The sequence below is a fragment of the Enhydra lutris genome, unplaced genomic scaffold, assembly GCF_002288905.1.
Source record: "Enhydra lutris kenyoni isolate GAN:26980312 unplaced genomic scaffold, ASM228890v2 scaffoldscaffold19, whole genome shotgun sequence".
Taxonomy (NCBI): Eukaryota; Metazoa; Chordata; class Mammalia; order Carnivora; family Mustelidae; genus Enhydra; species Enhydra lutris.
In genome coordinates, this window is record NW_019154103.1 from 26274142 (window position 1) to 26297078 (window position 22937).

Below are 22937 nucleotides of genomic sequence, written 5' to 3' on the forward strand. Positions count from 1 at the left end.
CATATAAACCAAAGGACTTCCTCCCACTCCCTGTCATCTCCACCTACACATAGCCTGGTGTGGAACTCTTGGAACTTTGACCCTACAAGGGAGTGGGGAAAAAGCTTTAAGGAAAACTGAAGCCTGGAAAGTGAAATAAAAAGATGTGCTGATTCAGGGCCTGTTGGCCCTTCCCCTACTTGCCTCTGTGTGGCAAGAGAGCTAACCCTGACGGGTGTTTCTTTGATTCTCAGGATGGCTGGGGTGGAAGTTTGGCTGAATGTCAGGCACCGGCAGAGATGAGAGGGTGCGAGGAGAGGAAAATCTACAGTCATTTTCCCCCTTTCCCTTGCCCTAAATGGCTTCTTTGGCAGTAGCTGTTCCTCTTCCATGGTCGCAGCTCCCAGGCTGGCCATACTGCCAGGCCCCTGGGCTCCAGAACCTGTGTCTCCTCCCTTTCCTTCTCCAGCTAGGGGCCATGCTTGCTAATTTCTGGATCACCTCACCAACCTCTGCTCAGCTTCTGAGTTCTTCCACTGTCTGTGGCATCATTTCCTTGCACTTAGTTATGTCTTTGTAAATACTCAAAATCCTCTCTTTCCCTGGTTAGCCCCTGACGGAAACAAACGGGTTTAGAGCAAAGGCTGCAGTGTGATATTTCTTACACACTTGGCTTTGTAGTTTATATCCACTACATTATTATCAAATCTATCTACCTTGTTCTCTCAAGCTGGCTGTTTGCTAAGTGACACTGTTCCATCCATATATAAGCCTTCTCAGGCAACCATTTCAAAGTGATTTTTCTGGAAGGGTGGCTTGAGGCAAAGATATAACTTACACAAGGGATCTTTGATGGAGTGTTGGACTTCTCAGATTCAGACCTTTCAGATCACAAGATCTTTTCTACATGTGTCCTTATTGTTTATAAGAATGGCATTTTTCTTTATAGATTGAATAGATCTTCATAAAACACAAAAAAGCTCTGGGAAGAGCTTCTGCATTCCCCACCTCCCCTCAGCCACAACAGTTGTAGTTGTGGCCGCTACAAAGCCACAACAGATCTGAATTAAGGCAGTACCCAATCAGGGTACCAAGGGGCCACACATAAAGTTATTATTGGTCATTAACTGCCTCATGAACTGGTTTATTAGGTGGGTGTTCATTGTGATACTCAAAAAGGGATTGAAATTTTGATGGGGTGAGGAGTTAAAGGTAGAATGGAAGCACCACCCCGAGAGCAAGGCAATTTGGAGGCAAAGCCCTTTCAAGGTGGCTAGCCTGAAGCCTAATAAAGCTAAGGGCAAACCAGCATTTTATTGCTTTTGGCCAAAGAACATTGCCAAACTTTCAGAGCAAAGGGCAAGTACAAGTCATTCTTCTGAGAGGTTATGAGATTTCAGCTAGGACAGAATAAAAGGAAGTTTCTGAATATAAAATAGACAATATTTTGGAAGAGGTTTTATGAGCATGATCATCAGAACAATTCACCACTGTGTCAAACAGATTATAATTTGAAATAATTGATGCAAAAAAATCCATTCATTTATTTATTTAATATATATTAAATAGTATATGGCACCAGGTTCTGTATTTGAGAAGCTACCTACATATCTATGTTGCAAATAAAGTAATTTATGTTTCCTGAAATTGTTCTTTAGAGAATATTCTTCAAAGTGTCCTTCTCCGTCTTCCCATACTTACTTCAGGGCACACAGAGGTAGTATAAAATGTCTTCCAGGGGAGAAGCCCGCAGGCATCACTCCGTTGAAATAGGGGTGTTCAGATTCATTTGCCTTTATATTATTAGAGGCATATGTAGATTTTGGAACATGTTTGAATCAAGATTTATTTAAATTTGTTCAAAGTTAACAACAAACTCTCTTGGATCGAGACTGGAGCATAAATTAGCAACATTTATAAACCGTTTTGTGGTTCTACTCTCTGGGTTCAGGCTCAGCTCAGGCACTAACTAGGTGTGTGACCTCGAGGAAGTTCAACTTTCCAACCCTTTAAAGTGTGGATCATAATGGTCACATCCTTACAAAAGTGAGAGGTGTGTAAATTTGGAAATGCATGTGAAAAGGCTTGGCACATCGTGAGAGCGAAACAAATGTCATATTCTTATCGCCGAGTTTCTTGTTTGGCAGAGGTGGTTCGTATGGATTGAGAATAGAAAAGACTGATCAACTCTTTTTTTTTTTTTTTTTAAAGATTTTATTTCTTTGAGAGAGATCACAAGTAGGCAGAGAGGCAGGCAGAGAGAGAGAGGAGGAAGCAGACTCCCCACCAAGCAGAGAGCCCGATGCGATGCGGAGCTCGATCCCAGGACCCCAGGATCATGACCTGAGCGGAAGGCAGACGCCTTAACCCACTGAGCCTCCCAGGCGCCCCAGCCTGATCAATTCTTACAAGAATGGAAAAGATCTAGTCTGAGGATTCAAAAACAATGAATCCAATCAGAATCTAAATTTGAATGCACCTCACCCCGCGATTTTCAAGACTGACCCTATAATTTGTCATTTCATGGGCTTCCAGTTTCTCTACTTCTGCTCAGTGCTGAGTCCTTCAAGCAGAGACTCACAAATGACAAACCTCACCCCACCACCTAACTGAGGGAACCTGAGTGTAACCAGGCCTGCGAGTCGGACCGAGCTCCTGAGCTGGAGTGCGGGTTGGGACCGGGAGGAGGTGTTAGGACTCCTCCTCCCCACCCTAGTCCGCACCTCCCCCGCCCCCGTCAACTACTTCAGGCCTCTTAGCGCCTTTCTGTCGCCGGCCCGCCCTTCCACAGGGTGTCGGAGCGGGCGCAGGAGGCGGGCCCAGCGCTGACGGGCTGCGCCTCCGCAGCCAGAGGGAGGAGGGCGGGGAGGAGGGCGGGAAGGCGGGCGGGGGAGGAGGAGGAGGCGGGGACTACGCCGGGCGGTAGCTGGCGCCGAACGCGGTGGGAGAGGAGAGGGTACCCGGCTGGCTCGCCTGGCGGCCTCTGCCCAAATCTCGGCGCCGCAACCCTGTGCCTCTCCCGCCCTTGTCTCCGGCTCCGCGGCCCGGGCACAGCGGAGGTGGCGGCGCCGTGGGCCACCGGTAGGTTGCACGGGGACGGCGGTTCCGCCTGCAACCTTTTGTGCTGTAGAAAAGGTGGTGGTGATGGGTGGGTGGTTTGGGGGGTGCCCCAGTCACCGAGTCCCGGTGCCAGCCCCAGTCGCGGCACCGCCCCTTCCTCCCTGCCTCGTGTCGGGGCCGGGCGCGCGGTGTCCGCCCGGTGCTGGGGAACCCCGGGCGGGCGGGCCTCCGGGATAGGCGGCGGGTGGGCCCCAGGGGCCCCGGGCCTTGGCGGGCCGGTCCTTGGGCGCCAGAGCAGGAGGCTGGGGTCTGGTGAACTGGGTGGGGCCCTTGCGGGGTGCGGGGAGCCCGCGGTTGCTTGGCACAGGGGTGGGGCCGGAGACGCCGTGAGTGTGCAGCGCGTGTGAGTGTGCGGGGGCGTGCGCCCCCGTGTGCGCGCGGCGTGCGCTTGCCGGGGAGGTGCGGGGACTCGGCGAGCCGGAGCGCCTCTCCCGCGGTGCGGCGGTGCGGAAGTCGGGGCGCGTTGGCGCGCACGCTAGTTCCTCCGCCAGCGTGCCCGCACCGCGGGGCAGCTGGCCTCGGGGCCCCATTGAGAAGTAGCTCTTTCCCGGGCCTGCTGCGCCTCTGGCCGCACGCCCCGGCCGCGCGCCGGGTGCCACTGCCCCGGCCAGATAGCGCCTGGGGGCGAGCCCTAACGGGCTTATCTCGTCGGCCCTCTTCTCTCGAGCTGATCCGGGGGGTGAGGCCGCTCTCTAGCCCGCAGCCCGCGCCCGTTGCGCTTCTGCCGGTGCGGCGGGGGCGGACGGACCGACAGTGCCCCGGGGGCGCGCGTGTAGATTCGGGCCGAGTGCTGGCCAGAAGCGAAAGCGGCAGATTTGTCGCTGGGCATCTCCGCCCTCTCCCCACCTGTCGCGGGTGGACTTTGGGGCGGGTGGTAAGCAGAGGAAAGGGGTTTCCAGGCGGGCGGCAGTCACACGTTGAGCAGGCCGCCCCATTGTGAAGCTGCCAAACTCTCTCTAGTGGTGGAATCTGCAAATCTGCCAGCTAGGCGATGGGAACATGAAGGGAATGATGGCCCCGTCCCTTTCCCCTTGCAAATGTTCCACATCCTTAGGATCTTCCTGCTTCTCCGCCCGCAGCAGTTTGCACCTGGGTGGATTAGTTATCTGTGTCCAGCCAAGATGCTGAGAGGGTATGTGTATGATTGTAGTGCACAGGTAAAACTGGGGCTGGGAACTTTCTCACCATTTGAGGAAGAATAGAGGTAGTAGCGTTTTATTGCATGCTCGCTACTCCTAGCTGAAAAGAGCAATTCTTGCACAATTCTGACGTTACTGGAACTCTTTATTTTATATTGTTTTTCTGAGATGAGCCACCCTACAATTTAGAGTTGTTAGTTGCTTTATGTATTTTTTTTAACCCTGTAGAGGACGTTACACACTAAGAGAGGTAGAAATGATCTCTTCGCAAATATTATCTTCTCAGTGATTTCAAAATACAGTATTGGTTATTATTGCAGAAGTTTTGGGTACTTTATTAATTCAAGACCATGATATGCTTACACAATTATGTTTAATGAATTTTGCATAGATTTCGGTGTTTCTGTCATGTGGCTGTGTATGCATTATAAACTTAATAGAATGACGAGGATGAAATGTTCGGATTAATGAACCCGTAGAGCTCTTGATTTGATAAGAGCAGTGTATACAGTATGCTTCTGTCAACATTCTAGTTAATTAATTGCAGGTGAGACTGTTTAATAGTGACAACACCAGGACAAAAGATATACAGGGTATTTATTGACCTTGCATCATGGTCAGTGAATTTGTTTCCTTTGTATAATTTTGTATCCTTTGGAGAGCTCTTGTACACCCTTTGAAGTATTTAGTATGGTGGGAGTAATAAAACTTTATATGCAGGGTTGAAATTTGCTTTGCTGTTGCTGATTTATATCCTTTGGGAGAAAAAAATCAGGTCTTTTCCTCCAGAGAGAACTCTTGATTCCATCACCAGCCTATCAAAATAAGTTCCTGGGTTTAAGCTTTCCTGTGGAAGGTTAGCCAGTTCCACCATGTGCACCTGTCCCATTTTGGTTATGCTTTCCTCAGAGGCAGATTTCTTGTAAAGACTGCATGTAGATCTGCAGTTCCAGTTACTGCCAGTCATATCTGTAGTGAAACCAGGTTTGGTTTTTTTTTTCCCTAAAAGTGAAGGGTGACTTTACATAATAGTGAGACAACATTGGTAATCTAGCTTTAATTTCTACTAGCAGAAATAGAGGGAAAATGGATGCTGCACTTTCAGGGGGTTGCTATTAAAAGAACTGATAGTAGGAAGAGAAACACCTTTTTTTTTTTCCCCCCTTTGGTCTTACTGAACTTATTATGGTTTGTCTTACCCCTTTGGTGAGGTTAATGATTTGTTTGTAAGGTCAGGGATGGTGTATGGTTTCCGAAATGTCACACCCTGCTCAATAACTCTTCTTAAAATTGTTGATGATTTAGTTTTTATGAGTTACAAATGGAAAAGTGAGATTGAAGTAATCTCTACGAGGAACATGTAGAGTAGGGTAGGTACAGCTAAGCATTTTGTTCTTAACTGTGTGTGTTGTAACTTTAGCAGTTAAACCATTTTATTTCTGCTCAGTGTTCTGTTACTTGAGAGATGTTTTGGTCCTTGTCTTTTTTATTTTTAGAGTAATCTTTGAGACTAGTGGTTGCAAAATATTTTCATTAGTCTGAATGCAACGTTTACCTATTTTTTTCACTTGCTTTTTTTATGTTACTGATCTCTCCTTGAATAGCTACTCTGAGAAATATTGCCTGTTTTCATTTTTTTCTTTGTGTGTTGGATCTAGAATTAGAACCCGTAACTTCTACTCTACCATTTTTCTTTGCCTAAAATTTATCTTGTTTTCTATAATATACTCTTTAATGATTAGTGGGATTTATTTGCCAAAATTCACAAGGGCTATTTGCTGGCCTCCCTACTTATAACCATATGATTTGGAAGTGATAGATTTTAATTTCTTCTTCTAAAAAAAAAAAAACCTCTTTATAAAAGTAGACTCCATGGTAGAGCCCAACATAGGGCTTGAACCCACAACCCTGAGATCAATACCTGAGCTGAAATTAAGAGTCAGACCCTTGACTGACTGAGCCATCCAGGTGCCCCTAATTTTTATTTATTTATTTTTTCTTCCAAATTTTTATTTAAATTCTAGTTAGTTAATATAGTGTAGTATTGGTTTCAGGAGTAGAATTTAGTAATTCATCACTTATATATAACGCCCAGTGCTCAACATAACTGGTGTCTTCTTCACTACCCATCACCCATCTAGCCCATCCCCCACCATCTCCCTCTGTTAACACTGTTTGTTCTCCATTATTTTTTTTTTTCTTACTGCTATTTTATTAGTAGATCTGTGCTGAAGTCTGATACTTACAGCTTTTTTGTACATAGGGATTTTGTGTGGGCTTGAACATTTCCCTCTAGCGCTTTCTGTATTTGGGGGAAAAACACTGCCTTCTCTGGGTTCCCAGTACCATTCAAGATTACTATTCTAAGTTTTAGATTTCCTTGTGTTTCCATGTCTGTCTGTCTTTCGTTCTTTCCTTGTCTCCAGCTTCACTTTTTGTATTTGTCCCAGTACCTGTACAATGCTGGGATATAATAAGACTCAAGAAATATTGTTGCATGACAGAATGAGTGAATGAATAATTGAGCAGCTGAGTGGATACACCCAAATAAATACTCCTCAGATCTGTGTGGGAAGCCACCGTGCAAGCAGAAGGGTCTTTTTTCCTTACTTCCCCCTCCCCAGTCTTTTAATTCATTACCTTTTCATTGTTAAATATTATTTTTGAGTAGGATAACAGTATAATTGCCCAACAGGGACACTTTGGAGTGATAAAGGGGGTGCTATAAATAATTATGCCGCATTACTGGCTGTGAACTGAGACATATGGCCTCCCTACTTTTGAAGGACATTCTTCTTTATTTACCTGTTTTGATATCTATCACCCTGCCTGAGAAATTTGACACACTTCCTAGTTAATGTTTGCAAACTTTCCTATTTGCAGAAGCTTCATTTGCAGTCATATGTTGGGTGTCTTTTGCTTAGTCACTCATGGCTTCCCTATCCAGAGGCCTGCGGGAAGACCTTGGCCATGCTGACTTTTTCCTATTTTCATTGCTTCCAGCATAATGTCACGGGGTTTTCTGCTCCTTTCAGCTGTTTGTAGCTGGAAGCATTATATATTCTAGCCTCTGCTCTATTTACTTCTGTCTGTTTTTCTGCACAGCGTTTAGTATATCTTGTAAGCCTTTCATATGAGTTCTTTTCCTTCTTGCTGACTGTCTTGGAGAGGAGATCTGTTGATACCTTGCCAAGCCTTCATGGTCAAAGCATTGGCCAGAATCAGTTGCAAGTGTTAGGGATTTATAGATTTTTAAAGTATTCTAAAAATGTTATTCAATCTAAAACTTCATTCTAGATTTAAAAGCAGGGTAACCTTAAAGTGATTGTCTACTCTTGCCCTGGAGCTAAAGTGGAAATTTAGGAAATGGTTGGTACTTTCATAGTAAACAAAGTATATTAATTCATCATCCCTATTCTGCCAGTGTCCGTGGGCTTTGGAGTCAGACTGGTAGGCATTCAGATTCTTGTTCTGACTCTCAAATAGTGTATTACTTGGTCAAATACTTTAAAGTGGGGGTGGGATTTTCTCCTTGAAATTGCTTATTTCTCCTATAAATTGCTTATAGCTTTTGGCATAGAGAAGGTGTTCAAAAATATTGCTTTCTTTTTATTAAAAATCCAGTTCTTTGGGAACTTTCATATTACGTTACATACAATCTTAATTGTTTCTACAGGACATGGGATAAAGCCCTTTCTTTAGTTTTTCTCCTTCTTCTTCTTCTTCTTTTTTTTTTAAACTAGATTCCTTTATAGGCAATCTCTTCAAGAAGACATTCTTATACTAGTGTCTGGTCTCATCTTTTCATTCTTCTCTTCTTCATCATCTTTATTCTCTTCCTCTTAGTCCCTGTGCACAGATAGCAGGTGGTTATACACACAGAAATAAGCAGAGTCAGAAATGAGGAAAAAATGAGACAGGGAATGGAGCTCCTTCACCTTAGTTTCGCCTGGGTGGCTCCCTTGGACTCTGTGTTTGTATTCTATTTCTGGCTTGGCACGACCCTAATAGGGATAATCAGTTACTACACTTTGTTTACTATGAAATTACTGACCATTTCCTAGACTTCCACATCAGCTCCCGGGCAAGAGTTGGATAATTACTTTAAGGCTCTCTGTTTTCAAATCCAGAATGAAGTTTTAGGTTGATTTTTCTTTTGCTCTTGAAAAAACTGTTGGAAAATATATTTTTTCATGCATTTAAAAGCTTGAAAAGAAGCACATATCACCAAATACGTGATACAAATTACATGATAGCTTGAATGAGATTTTATGGTGTTTTCTAAAACTAGTTTGTTTTTTTTCTTAAAGATTTTATTTATTTGACAGAGAGTTCACAAGTAGGCAGAGAGGCAGGCAGAGAGAGAGGGGGGAAGCAGCCTCCTTGCTGAGCAGAGAGCCTCATGCGGGGCTTGATCCCAGGAGCCTGAGACCATGACCCGAGCCGAAGGCAGAGGCTTAGCCCACTCAGCCACCCAGGTGCCCCTAAAACTAGTTTTTGTTTAGAATTAAAACACGTCCAGATTTTTCTAATGTTCCTGCTCCTAGGTTTTCTACCTAAATTTCCAAAAGTCTAAATGAAATGGATCTCACTCTGTGATAAAGGTAGCCCTGAAAAATGAAGTGGACATGTCTCTCTGTATTTGGCCTCCAACCACATAACCAGCCAGGATTGCTTGATAACGGTTTTGTCCTCCCTTACGATTTATGCTTTTCAAGTATCTTGTGCGCTCCTCTTGGAGAAGGGGTCCAGGATTTAGATGGACTTTGTAGAGGACTCCGGTATGTGCCTCTCCATCCTCCCATTTTCAAGTTGGAAATAACACGAGAACTAGTAGCTAAAAGCACCTCCTTCTAATCACTTCGCAAGTGAGGCAATAAAGCTTTAAAATAAAGTGCCTCTCCACACATTTGAAATAGAATTCCATTTACAGAAATTAATTTACATTTTTCAGGAACATGGTTGTTGTGTAAAAAGCTGTCCATCCGGGCTTACCACTGAGCAGAGGCCACATGTATAGAAAGCAAGGTCGGTGGGCCTCGGAGTCAGGCAAACCGGGGTTCAGTTCCTGCCTGACCCTCAGATAGCATTGCTTCATGGAACACTTTGCAAGGGGGATGGTACCCCCCACCGCGGAGTCGGGGTTAAGATGAAGCCACAGAACTGGCCCCTAGCTTTGGCATGCGGGAGGGGCTCAAGAAACAGGAGTTTCTTTTTAAATTTCCATCCCCACTAAAATCCATTTACTTGAATAAGAAATCAACTCGAACTTTGTAACAGTAGTATTGGGGACATTTCCAAGAATGGGTATATTAGGTAAAAAAAAAAATAAAAAAAAAAAGTATTATCAGGCAACAGTTTTTTGCCGCGTTACAGTTCACTTTATGTAAAAACCAGTGGTTCCCTGGTGGGCAAGAAGCAAGTCTTCCTCCTGCAGGTGCCTTGGTTCCCCAGTCTGGACCCAGTCTGTGACAGAAGCAGCGAGAAAGGGAGCGTCACGCAGCTGTTTCCTAAATCTAAGGGAGCTGCAAAGGCTGATACCCATGGGAGCGTCTCAGAATGACGGCTAGGTCTTGGTGCATTCACTCCTTCCAGTTTGCAAAGTTCAAGAGGCAGATCCCTTTAACTCAGTAAAGGATACATTTCCTTTGGATGCAACTCTTCAGTAGTGGTAAGGAAAGTATTAAGGTGACAAGTCCTTGCCTTCTCCCTTGCCGTTTGCTTTGGCTGTGAGGGCTTGTTTTCACTGAAGCCCCTCGTGGGGGCCCTGTGCACCTGTGCTGGTGAAATGAATCCACTCAGCCCACTGGAGGCTCCCTGGCCCCAGGTTAGACACAGCAACAGAAACCCAACCACCAAAGAAATCTTCACGGGTGGATGGGACTTTGGGGAGTTTTCTTGACCTCAAGAAATTCACCCAATTAACAAGGAAGGTAGGAGATAAAGACAGATTCTCTTATATATTACCTCCCCAGGAAAGGGAGAGGCCTCGAGGAGATGCTCGAAATCTTAAGCAATGTGGAAACTCTATAAAGAAGTGGTGTTCTCTTTAAAAAAAAAAAAAAAGAAAGAAAGAAAGAAAAAAAAAAGTGTTTTCCAAGGCCTTTCCAACCATTTGCCTCAGAGCGGTCTTATGAAGGATTTTTATTGTTGCTATTTTACAGCTATGATGAGTAGACAGCAAAAACTAATTGCATAATAATAACATCACACATCTCTAAAGGGCTTTACAACGTGCAGAACACGTTCCCCTGACTCCTCCTCAAAGCGGCTCTATGAGGGAGGAAGAATGGTATCGTCCTCATTCTCAATATTGCTCTTTATACAAGGTCAGGACACAAAGTTCTTAGCCAGGCCATGAATAGGACCTGTTCTTTTAACCCTAGCCTCATCATCATTTTTTCATAGGATACTGTGAATTTCTTGAGTACACGAAGAGCGCTAGGGTGATGGAGCTAACATTTAACCCCCAAATTTGTGTTTCTGTATTTAGTCCAGTTAGCTGCTCTTAGTCTCGAGGTAGAATTTCAGCAGCAGAATACAGAGGAATAAACATGATAAAATGGTTGAAGTTCAGTTTAGCTAAACAAAGTTCGCTTTAATAAAAGGAATTAATATTGCGTCCTCTATAACCTGTACCTGATGTTAGTTACCTCCTGCTAGTTTCTTCCTGTGTTGCAGTTAGAAGTGTTCTAATTGCTTTGTAAGTTGTGTTACTTGTTAAATTAAAGGTATATTTTTATATTCCATGTTTAGTATCTGGAGTAGAGCAGAAGAAATATTATGCCTGTGTTCCCTTGGGACTCATTGGACATTCTACAGTGACATCTTCTGGGATTTAGTCTGGTGAGTTAAATTTTGCTTTTTCTTTTTGTTAACCCATTGTATGAACATATCATCATGTGTTTTAAGGACTACATAAACAGATGAATGTGAAATGTCGAGATACGATTGCAAGTATATATACTACATTAATGAAATTTTTAATGATGGGAACTGAAATTATTGTTCCAGATTGCTAACTTTATTATCTTGAAGTGTTTGCCTTATTGATTGGGGTTTTTCCTTATTCCTGTGAGATAAAGGAGATTTTTGGAATAATACTTCAGAATAGAGTAGTTAAGAGGTAATTGCTCTGATTTCAGGGAAATTTTAGTAAAACATTAATCCCTAGAGATGGGCAAAATAATTTGCAAAAAGTTCTTATTGTATATGGTCATATGTTATTAAAGAAAGGCATGCAGGTGACTGAAAGGACCATCAGTTTCACTTGGTCATACAGAAGTTCACTGCAAGTGTGACCTTCCTTTTATTACACCATCAATTTCAACTTGCTAAAATTAATGCAGTGCTGTTGTCTTTTCGTTGTCTTTTTTCAGTGCGTCGTCTTTGTATCTATGCCAATGCAGTTAACCCATATGACTCCATGTGTTTGAAGGTGAAAAGAATTTAATAATTATCTTTGTAGCTCTTTAGAATTTTAAAAAGTATACTAATGTGAGTTCATTGGTGCTTTGCTATCTCATTATACTTGGGCAAGATCTTTATAGGTCCTTGCTTTGAATTCGAGTGGTCAGAATCCTTGGTGGGGGGAATACTCGGGGAAAAAAAATTCTGGAAAAACTTCTGGTTTCATAATAAGTGATCTCCAAATTAACCGTCAGCAGCAGAATGATTCAAAAGAATGATGGGGAAAACCAGACACTTTTGTTTCATTAGTTAGATACAGTGTACCAGATTTATGACAATGCATTTTTAAAACATTGGGAAAACGGAATCATTATTTAATTTTAAGTTTTGAGGAAAAAAGCAAGATGTTTGAAAACTCAAAGTACAAAATACTTTTAGAGGATATTGAGTAAGAAATAATGTGGCTGAGTTAACTCATCTAATTTAAATAAAACACAAAACTAGGAGTAGTGAGTGGAAGTTACAGGAATGTGTGTGTGTGGGTCTGTGTGTATCTTTCTCTTCAGAGGCACATGTGTAGTTATGTATACATAATTATGGATATAGTTATATATTAAATACAAGGACAGTCTAGCTTAGCTGCAAAGGTGAAATGAACCAACTCGAGAGGTAATGAGTTACCTGTCATTGGAGGTGTTCAAACATAGACTGAACAACCATTAAGATGCCTTGTGATTCTGAGATCTAATAATTTGAAAAATTTTAAAATTAGGAGGATGTTCAAAAACTTGGAAGTGTGTGACAGGCTTCTTTTATTTTAATTTAATATATTTTTTTTATTTTTTGAAGTCAGACTTCAAATTGAAGTATAATTTGTATATAGTAAAAATCACCCTTTTGTATAGTTTGATGAGTTTTGATAAATGTACCCAGCTGTGGAATGCCCATTATAGTCTACATATAGACTATTTTAATCACTCCTCCCCAAGGTTCCCTGTGCCCCTTTGTAGTTTTATCCCCACCTCCCAACCTTGACCTTTTGCAATTGTTGATTGATTACTGTCCCTTTAGTTTTCCAGAATGTCATATAAGTAGAATCACACATATGTAGCATTTTCTATCTGCTGCTTTCACTCTTGTAATCTTAGTTTGCTCCTTTTTGTTACTGAAATGTATTCCATGGTATGGATGGGTCACTCTTTCTTTTTCCATTTCCCTGTTGATGGATGTTTGGATTGTTCTAGTTTTTGGTGATTATGAATAAAACTGTTAAAAGTATTCATGTTCAGGTCTTTATGTGAATATACATTTTCATTTTCCCTAGGTAAATACCTACAGTAGTGTAGGTGGGTTTTTTAATAACATTTATTTAACTGTGTCAGAAATTGCCAAACTGTTTTCCAAAGGGCTGTATCTGATACAGGCTTCTAAGAAGCTGAAGTAGCTGTAGCAAAGTGTGTGCACACCAAGGGGCCTGATTCTCATTCAGCACAGATTTATTTTTATTTTATATCCAGTTTCAACATGTTTGATCAGCACATGCTTTTTAAGTCCACAGTGGATTAGACCCAGTAAGCTAGAAGGCATTAGGGATAGGTTGTTACAATTTCAAGCAGCAGAAAATGTATCCACTAGTAGGACAGTAATGACTGATCTAAAACAAAGCAAAACAAAAAAGGCACGGACTTAGAGGAGTGAAATTCTTCTGTCTGATAAGTTCTGTCTGACAAGTTCCCAAACACGTCTGCAGAGTAGAATGTCCTGGAGATCTTTTTGAAAAGTTCAGAGCCTAGGCTGTGCCCCATAGGACTTCAAACACAAACCTGAGGTAGAGCACAGGCATCATAGTTTTTGAAGTTTCTTGGATGCTCTTGGATGTACAAGTTGAGGAGCCGTGTCCCCCACACATAGCATGATGAAGTTGCCAGTGTCAGGAAACCGGGACTGCCTATCCCGCCCTGGGCAAGCCCCTGCCTTCATGGCTTTAGTGTCCTCTTCCTCATGATCAGAAGCTCTGCATAGGTGAAATCCAAGATGATGCTGGCACCAAAACTAAGTGGTTCTAGATATTGCTAGACTGACAGTAGTCATGCTTGGGAGGCTCCATTTGCCAAGAGCCGGCTCTATTCCAAATGGATCATTTCTTGAAAAGGATTTTGTTCGCACGGTGACATTTTTGTTCTGTATATTTAGACGGTTATATATGTTTTCTCTTAAATGGAATTGCTGTGTGTTACTAAAAACGGTTCAAGCATATGGGATAATTTTTTTGATTACTGATGGTGACTTTTTTTTTTTTTTTTGATAAGCCTGATTTAAAAAAAAAAAAATTCCCAGAATGCAGTACATTTCAAAAAGAATTCTTTGTAAGGCAATTGTGAAACTTCTCAGCTATTTTCAGAGCTGGTCTGAGGAGCTAGGCACCTCGGTTATATTTTTTAAATGCTCCTTGTGCCAAATGCTTGGGAAGTTGGACCTCTTGGGGAGTGTTCAGAGCTGAGCAGATTTTACACCGATGATGGTCTTTTGAGTGTGCTCGTCTCGGTGTACCAGGGTCCCCTACACATTTGTTGTACGTTGGACCTGTTGGCATTAGTTGCAGACAAAATTCATAATGGCATGCCATACCCATGTTTTAAAAATAATGTGCTGTGTACATTTTTCTAGCAGATACTGAGGTACTACCTCGTCTAGCCTGGTTGAGTTTTGAATCCTCCCACATTTCAAAGAAACACACTGGCCCCTATGAACACAGTCAGGTCTTTCACATTTTGTAAGTCTATGTCAGTACCTTTGTTACAGATTAGACTGTGAAGGAATTTGATCCTGAAGACCCTTAGGTGGCGGTTAAAAAAAAATCATATATGTTCCTGGAACTTGCTTAGGAGACTCAAGTTTTAGAAGTATTCGTCAACTACAAGTTCAGTTTCCTATTCTCTGTTGTATTTTTTGTTGTAGACTCTTCTATGAACAGAAATTTTGCTGCTTCTGTTATTATAATATAATAATATTATAATATAATAATATAATAATATAATAACATTATAATATATAATAACACTTTTCGGCTTTCTGTTTCTGGTTTTTATTTTTGCTTTAAACTGCATATGAAAAGCATTAATGGAATCAATAAGGTTGTCATTGCTCTGTGATTTCTAGTGCTCAGCAGTGCCTAAGTTAGCCTGGTGCCTAGTTTCCCAGTTCATGTTTATTTTTACTGGTGCGGTGGGAGTGGCTGCCTGTTGCACATACCTGCAGTATTTGTAAGAGTTCTTTGTAATCTTTTATCTTGGCAGTAGGCATTTATGAGGCATAGTTTATTTTAGGATAGGAAATAAAATGCTTCATCATGAATGGTTTATTAAGGAATAATAAATCTATATGATAAAATATGAAGAATATTCTGATCACAGGCCATCTCCAGTTGTAGTCATGGTAGCCATGTTTCCTGATCACTGCTTTTATTAATTTCTCATTATTTATTTTTTTACAGAGAGAGCAAGTGAGCAGGGTGGATGGAATGTTGAGGGCAGAGGTGGACAGAGAGTCTTAAGCAGACACCACAGCCAGCGTGGAGCCCGACTCGGGGCTTGATCCCATGACCCTGAGATCATGACCTGAGCCAAAATCAAGAGTTGGTTGTTTAACTGACTGAGCCACCCATGCATCCCTGATCTAGTGCTTTTAGTAAGAAATTTTACTGTGTGAAAAAGTATCTCCATCTTTAGTATCACTGCCTTTTTTTTTTTTTTTTTTTTTTTTTTGTAGAATTATGGAATTAGAAAGTAGCTCAACTTCTTTTTCAGATGTGCTCCTATACTACTTCTCATTTGAGAGGTCACCTGGGGAAGTTGATCCTATAACGAATCCCAGGGCCTTAGTCCAGTCTTTAAATCCAGTCAGGAAATTCTCAGGAATTTAATAGCATAAGAAGTTTGCTTTCAGTGAGTCAACATTGAAGAGTGGAGGGCATACTGCTTGGTCAGCATTTCACCTAGCCAAAAACAAAATATTTGCCAGTCCGTGTTCTCTTTTCTGAAACGTGGCCGCCACCTAGCTTTCTCATTGGTGCATGCTAGGCGCTCTTTAGAAGGGCAATCAATATGTAAGTAAAAAGTTTTTTTAAAAAATCTAAGCAGTTTGCAAGAGTCAGGTTGTGCACCATGGACATTCCTACATGAATATCAAGATCTGAAGAGGTTCTCATATGTTCAACAATACACTGAAGAAACCAACGAAACCACCTCACAGAGCTGTTAGTTTTGAGACTCTCTTACTGTTTGGAACAGAAGTACTGATGTTTTTGTCGCTAAAACATGCAAGCACTTTTCCAGAATTTACAGTCGTTCATCAGAAGTTCAGTAGGTTGCAGTGATCTATGTAACATTTAAGACAAGTGTTCTTATGTTCCAGGACCATGAGACTGTAATTCAGAAACCTGACGTAGAGTGTTGACCTTAGTTCCTAGGCCACATACCTGTTAGAGTGTATTGGAAGTGGTTGTGTCTTTAAGCTGCTGCTTAAGTGGTGTCTTCTAACAGGGGGTGTGTTGTTTATCTCAGCAAAAAATGGCAGGTTTCTTACACCAGGCTGCTCGGTTGGAATTTCCAGAGCTCTTAGATCACATCGGTTTCTTTTGTTTGACCATCAGGGTGAAATCACTGTCAGGTATGTGCCTGAAGATCCTGTTAGGTAGTTTTGGCCAACCCACGTGGTGGTTTTTACGATGTTATGGCTGCTGGAAACTGAAGCCGCAGTGTTACTCATCTCTTTGTATTGTCCTGGTAGCTGTTTCATGTCCCATCCAATCGTCACCTTTATAGATCACTTCACTCACTGTCTTTAGTTTTCTCATTTTCTAGGTGGTTATTTTCTAGATAATAGATACTTTTCTGCCCTTTTCTCTCAAGCCTTTGCATCCTAACAAAGGTTTGTTCCTCTTCCCTTGCTTAGCAGTTTTTATCCCTCAGAGGCACAGATGACTTTCAGCCTAGCCTCTGAATTATTACCCGAACCCTGATGGGTGGAGTGTGCATGCTTGGATTGGGGCAAGTTTGTAATGCACCGAATGAGAACACAGGAAGGTGGCTGCTGTTGGTGTGTGGATTGTCATGGGTTCCCAGATTTGGAAGGGACCTAGACCAAGGGTGTCACCTCATGTGGACTGACTGCTTGAGTGTCATCACCTGGGTCATTCTTATGTGGGGTACCCATTTGCGTGTGTGCTCCGTTTCCTGCACAGCCCTGGTTCTTTGAGCCTCACTGGCCCTCCTCTCCTTGTCTTTCAGAATGGACTATTAGAGATACACTTAACGCCCGTAGCTCCCTGTCAGGTTCCGTAACTTGGAGGCCTTGGATCTGACCTCCTGGGCTCCTTCTGGGTATCTAGAATTAGTGAGAAAGGAAGTATTAGATTAGTATGTCATTTGGCTTAGAGGAAACATTTGTTTATTCAATTCAGTATAAGGTTTGACAAAGCTCAGGCCCTCTGAAGTGTATCAGATAAGAAATCTTCAGGTTTCTGTATGCTTATCAAAGTAGCTGATAGTCCTCCTAACAGAGAAATAAATTACACAATCAAATAAAAATTTACTTTATACATTATACAATAAAGCTAATTACTTTAAATCTGAAAGGGTTGAAGGGGCTACAGTATTTTGATTAAATTAAATTTGGAACTACATAGACTAGAGTTTAGAGCAAAAAGTAGGTAAAAGCTCTGTGGATCCCTTTGGCATTTGCTCTATCCCAGGACTCAGTTTTCAGCTGTGTTCTAGATGTAGATGTAGTGAGGATAGGATGGTGTCTGGGGACTTTTTCATAGTCTTGGTTATTTCCTCATAAAGGAAAGAATAGCATGCAAGTGAGGGAATAAGGCTCCTTTTTTTTTTTTTTTTTTTTTTTTTAAAAGCTTTAGAATTGCTTGGATTTCAAATGAATACCCAAACTTTGGGAAATGCTTCAACCAGGAAAAGATTATTTGTTTCACAAAAGCATTTATAAGAATCATTTAATATAACAGTCTCTTCCAATAAATTCTTCATCTTAAAATTAGTTACTATTTGACATCATTTTGGTTGGCAACCTGAGATACTTAAAAAATTGAGTTTTCTACTCCATACTGATGATCAAGTAGAAATAAAGTTTCTCTGAAAAGACACTGACACTCAGTTTCCCTTAGTACTTTTTTTATCTTCCAAAATTTGACTTATCTGCAGCTTCCTAGAAACGTGGCCATTTTGCATGGTACTTCTTGTCAGTGGGGCTTTCCAAAATATATAGTGCATCATCATGATGAAAAATATCAGCATTCATTGAGAATTATTCTGCTATTTATTAAACTATTCAAAAGTGCAGGGTCTTAGGTATTGTAAAATAAAGTAATGTGTAAATCAGTGGCCTATTTTCTCAAATAGAGTGCATCTGATATTTTATATATGCTTAATACTAAAAGTGACCTGATTTATTGGATTTAGGGTTTCTTTTTAAACTAGGAAATGGTTTGCTATAAATAATTCACTGGGGACATGGGAGGAAGAACATTTGCAACATTTGGGGAACTTAAGACTGACACCTCCATACCTTCAAAACATTTCTTTAGGCCTGTGTTGGAACCTTTGCAGAAATCGATCCGTTTTCATCTTTCATTATACGCCCCTTAAACACGTTTGGGAAAAAAAAAAAGCGTAGGTGTGAAGAGCTCAGCGCTTATTTTAAATTAAATGATGGAAAATGTAAAGATGCCAGTTTTCAAGTTGGGAGTCTGGTGGATTCTTGTGGCACCGTGTAGGATATTTTTATTTGCCTCACGTCGAGATCTGTATTTGATTTGCTTACTACCACATCAAGGAATAAAGCTTGCGTGATTGAACGGAGTGCTTCCTGTAGGGAAGGACTGTTTTCTGTTTTCTTCTCCATCTGAACCTTTTAGTCATCCTCCAGACTTTAAGCTGCCTCCACGTTTGTGAAGGTAGAGAAGTCATAGTCTTTATTTTTTTTTAAGATTTTTATTTATTTATTTGACACACAGAGATCACAAGTAGGCAGCGAGGCAGGCAGACAAAGAGGAAGGAAGCAGGCTCCCTGCTGAGCAGAGAGCCCGATGTGGGGCTCCATCCCAGGACCCTGAGATCATGACCTGAGCCGAAGGCAGAGGCTTAAGCCACTGAGCCACCCAGGCACCCAGAAGTCATAGTCATTTTAATGCCTGCTCTGGAGTGCGTTATAGACAGATAAACGTCTGGCAGCTGGACAGTGGCCGCCTTTCAGGCCGGTGTTATTTCATGCTCCCCGAGCCGTCTAAGCCGCTCCAGCTTGGCCCGAGGGTCTGTGCACGACGCCGTTACGATCTGAGTCTGTTTGCTTTCAGGAGTGTGCCGCCTGGTGCCTACCATGGAAGTCGATGTCAACGGAGAGTCCAGAAGCACCCTGGCCACGCTGCCCCTGCCGGTGGCCGAGGCGAGCTCCCCGGGCAAGGCGGAAGCGGAGAAGCCCCGCTGCTCCAGCACGCCGTGCTCGCCCATGCGCCGGACTGTGTCGGGCTACCAGATTCTGCACATGGACTCCAACTACTTGGTTGGCTTCACCACTGGCGAGGAACTCCTGAAGTTAGCTCAGAAGTGCACGGGAGGTGAAGAGGGTAAGGGAGAAGCTGTGCCTTCCTTGCGCTCCAAGCAGCTGGACGCAGGACTCGCGCGTTCCTCCCGTTTGTACAAAACCAGAAGTCGGTACTACCAGCCCTACGAGATCCCGGCGGTGAACGGCAGGAGGCGAAGGCGGATGCCCAGCTCAGGAGACAAGTGCACTAAATCTTTACCTTACGAACCTTACAAGGCCCTCCACGGGCCTCTGCCTCTTTGTCTTCTTAAAGGTAAGAGGGCTCACTCCAAATCTCTGGACTACCTCAATCTAGATAAAATGAGCATCAAGGAGCCAGCGGACACAGAAGTGCTCCAGTACCAGCTCCAGCACCTCACCCTCCGAGGGGACCGTGTGTTTGCCAGGAATAACACATGAGCCAGGGGCAGAGAGTACCGACCAGTGTAGGTCAGCATCCGCTTGGCTGGGAAAACCCACTGTCGTTCTCTGTACAGGACTCCTTCACATTATAGATGGTTATATCAGCTCAGTGTTCCTGGAACCTAAAAATTGTCTGGATCAAAATTTGAATACAGGAATGAAATCACAGGTACTTGGGGGGAAATCATTCTAGAGCACGCCACTGCAAAGAAAACAGAATGTCAGCCATTAGTTTGAATAGCTTTTTAGCTAGGGGGAACAAAGGCTGTGGTACAGCGATGCCATCTTTATGATTCTGACACTCAAATTGGGAATGTTATCTGCTTGGTTGTTGCTGACTTGGTATGATTCATTAGAAATTTATATCTTTAAGTACTCAAGTACTTCTTTAATCTCTGTATTTTACTATACGATGTATGTAATGATTTGTTTTATGAAATTTAGAACTTGAACATTGCTGAATTGGACCACTTTTTATTTTTAAATATTGAGTTTAAATATTTTATAACTGGTTTTGCACTGAAAAATTTAACATTTCAGATTGACAAGAGAATAATCTTTCTTCACTTGCCTCAATAATACTGTTGAGCAGTGGATTTTTTTATTTCCGCATGGAAAGTTATGGATCTCTATGGCTGTAAAATATTTCTTTATAGCATTATTAAAGTGTGTCTTAATACAATTAAATTTGGGATACAAAGTATTTATTTTACAATGGGTGGGGGGAAGCTTTTCCAGAAAGTTTCCAATATGAAGTTTTCATAAGTTAAAAAAAGGTTCCTTAGTGCTTACGTTCTAAGTTAAAAATTCATCTGGAACTTTAAAATAGAGAGGATTCTTTTAATTGCGGATGATAGGCATAATACTGTTTGCATCTGAATGTTCTGTAAGTGAATGAAACTTTTAGTAGAAGGACTCATGATTTCTACTATCGAATGCTTAAACTAAGTATGGAGTGATACCATTCAGCATGGCATCCGGGTCATTCTAGTTTTAGTTCTGTGCAGCTCAAGCGCTCGTTGAAATTCCAGTTTCTAGGATTAGTGTGGGAGCCTAAAGTGCTTCTGCAGTTTTAATGGGTTAATCCTGGATTACTTAACAATTTGTGTCAATTGCACTGGTTTAATTTGTTGCTAAAGGAATAACGCCCTGGCTTTAGTAACAAATACAGCTCAACTATTCTTGAATATATTTTGAGAAAAATGTATGTAACTTAAACTTTTGTAAAAGTTTCTATTTCTTTTTTTTTCTTTTTTGACTCTTGAAGGTGCAATTTATTACCGAATTAGCATTTCTGGCAGCATAGAACTGCTTATTTTAAATTTTAGTTTGGGGGCTGTGAGTTTCTTAGGTGTTAGCAGTCTTGCTTATAAAATAAGAACACCTTTTATTAACGAGTGGGTCATTCTTGGCGCAGATATGACTTTCCTTTAACCAGAATGAATGGCAAACTCTGTTTAGAGCAGAATAAGTATTAGAAAACCCTAGGAACTCTTAATCAACATTTAGTAGACTTTCACTGAGGCAAACCGTGTGAAAGCGCCTTGGGGAAGTTGACCCCTATCTTACTGAATTGATCAGATTTCTTGGTGGGCTGGAAATTTTCAGCTGTTGTATATTTTAAAGTAAATTGCACCTTTGTAACATAATTGTATTGACGAATGATCACTAAGATTAACTATCTATACAGTCATTAGTTTGACAAGAAATAGAATCCTGTCAGATGCCAAAGAGTTGGGATTTTTACGTTTAATGATTAAACACCATTATTTATTGATGATTTACCCTGTGGATCTGTATTATTTCTAACTATGAAATAAAAGGGTGATGTAAACACACATCGTTGTGTGGTGCTTTAAACAAGGTCCATCATCTACAGGCTAGTTACTGTTCAGGAATTGCGCCTAAGGACTTATTTTTAGGCCCCATTTTTGTAAAAAAAAAAAAAAAAATTATTTTTGGTGCTTATTTGCATTTTAGGGTAAAGGATATATTCATGGCAATGGTATGTATTCAGTCCATGAGAAAACACGGCTGTGTACCTATGAGATCTGTCCCCTGCCCATGCACCTAAGTACTTTGTTGAGCTAAATAAAAATGTGTAGCTCTTTTGTTTTGTTTTGTTTTTACTTAAAGACAGGTGAACCTCAGTGGGGAAAATGAAGGGGTTGGAAGTTCGAGATATGTCATGTGAGCAATGATCTGGTTGGTAAAGAGAAATAGTTTTGAGTTTGTTTTCCTAGAAAGTGAGTTCTGAAACTCTGGGTCTGTAGTTTACAAAGTGTGTTTGGAGAGCTCCTTCTTTCAACCTTGCTTTTTCTGCACTCTGTGATCTTGTTGTGCTCCTATAGGGAGTAGTAGCCCATGGAAAAAAAAGGGGGGGGTTGGCTTGGATTTCTTTTCGCTGGAGGAAAAAGAAATCCCCTTCTTCAGACTTTTGACATGGTTTATACTTTTGAACTCTCCCCCCACTGTTTTTATTCAATTTAATATTTTGTACTAAACAGGGCACACTTGCCTGGAAGACACTTAATGCTATCTATCCTACAGTGCCTGACTTTCAATAAATGGCAGCACCACCACACTTCATATATATATATTTTTCTTTTTTGCAAAAATACCATGTTTTTGAGGCTCTGTTGATGTTTAAGGTGGCAGTAGGATTTCCCTCTTCTGCCAGTCTGAGGTGAGCTGAGTTTGCGTCTCCGACTTCCCCTTGGCTGTGTTTGCTCCTCTGGTCGCAGGACTCCTGGAGTCAGCAGTCAGGGAGGAAAAGACAGTGGGGGATAGATCGAAATGTAAACTGATACAGACCTTCCAGACTCTGGCTCAGCGAGACTCCTGTTCCAGGCTGTTGCCTTATGTCATGTGATGCCCATGTGTGTGTGCCTTTTTCCTTCCCTGAGATAAGTAATTTAAATGATTTCAGTATTTGGGATTTGGGAAGCTTTTATAAGATTGTAAGTTAACTTACAAAGACAAACTGGCCTTTCACTAAAAAAGAATCTTTATTGAATTCTTGAGAAAAGCAACCTATTTTTACTTATTTTCTTACTCTATAACATACTTTTTTTTTTTTATAATTTTGGAAAGACTTTACATTTTATTATAACTGTTGAAAACATTTTAAAGGAACTTTTAAATGACCTTGGCCTAAGTGGTTTGTTCTCAGAGAAAGGGGGAGGAGAGGCTGTCTACCAGTTCGTAAGTGGCATAAATGCTTTGGAAGGGTTGGGGCGGAGAGGGCAAGGATGCATGTTGCCGTAATGC

The 22937-nt window shown here is 41.7% G+C and overlaps 1 protein-coding gene across 3 annotated transcripts; it reads left to right on the forward strand.

The window, feature by feature from the left end:
- Positions 1 to 2901: 2901 nt before the first annotated feature.
- Positions 2902 to 21505, forward strand: LOC111148441 (chromosome unknown C5orf30 homolog). 3 transcript variants are annotated; one of them, XM_022504984.1, is made up of 3 exons: positions 2902 to 3060; positions 10995 to 11084; positions 19018 to 21505. In XM_022504984.1, the coding sequence occupies exon 3, from the start codon at positions 19041 to 19043 to the stop codon at positions 19662 to 19664; it is 624 nt and encodes a 207-aa protein (XP_022360692.1). In that variant the 5' UTR covers positions 2902 to 3060; positions 10995 to 11084; positions 19018 to 19040; the 3' UTR covers positions 19665 to 21505. The 3 variants fall into 3 exon arrangements, with proteins under 3 accessions (XP_022360692.1, XP_022360694.1, XP_022360693.1); XM_022504986.1 differs by lacking the exon at positions 2902 to 3060 and adding an exon at positions 3538 to 4231; XM_022504985.1 differs by lacking the exon at positions 2902 to 3060 and adding an exon at positions 9687 to 9909.
- Positions 21506 to 22937: the final 1432 nt, after the last annotated feature.

Excerpts from the sequence above, each read along its gene's own strand:
- LOC111148441 (XM_022504984.1), top strand. The coding sequence starts at position 19,041 with ATGGAAGTCGATGTCAACGGAGAGTCCAGAAGCACCCTGGCCACGCTG.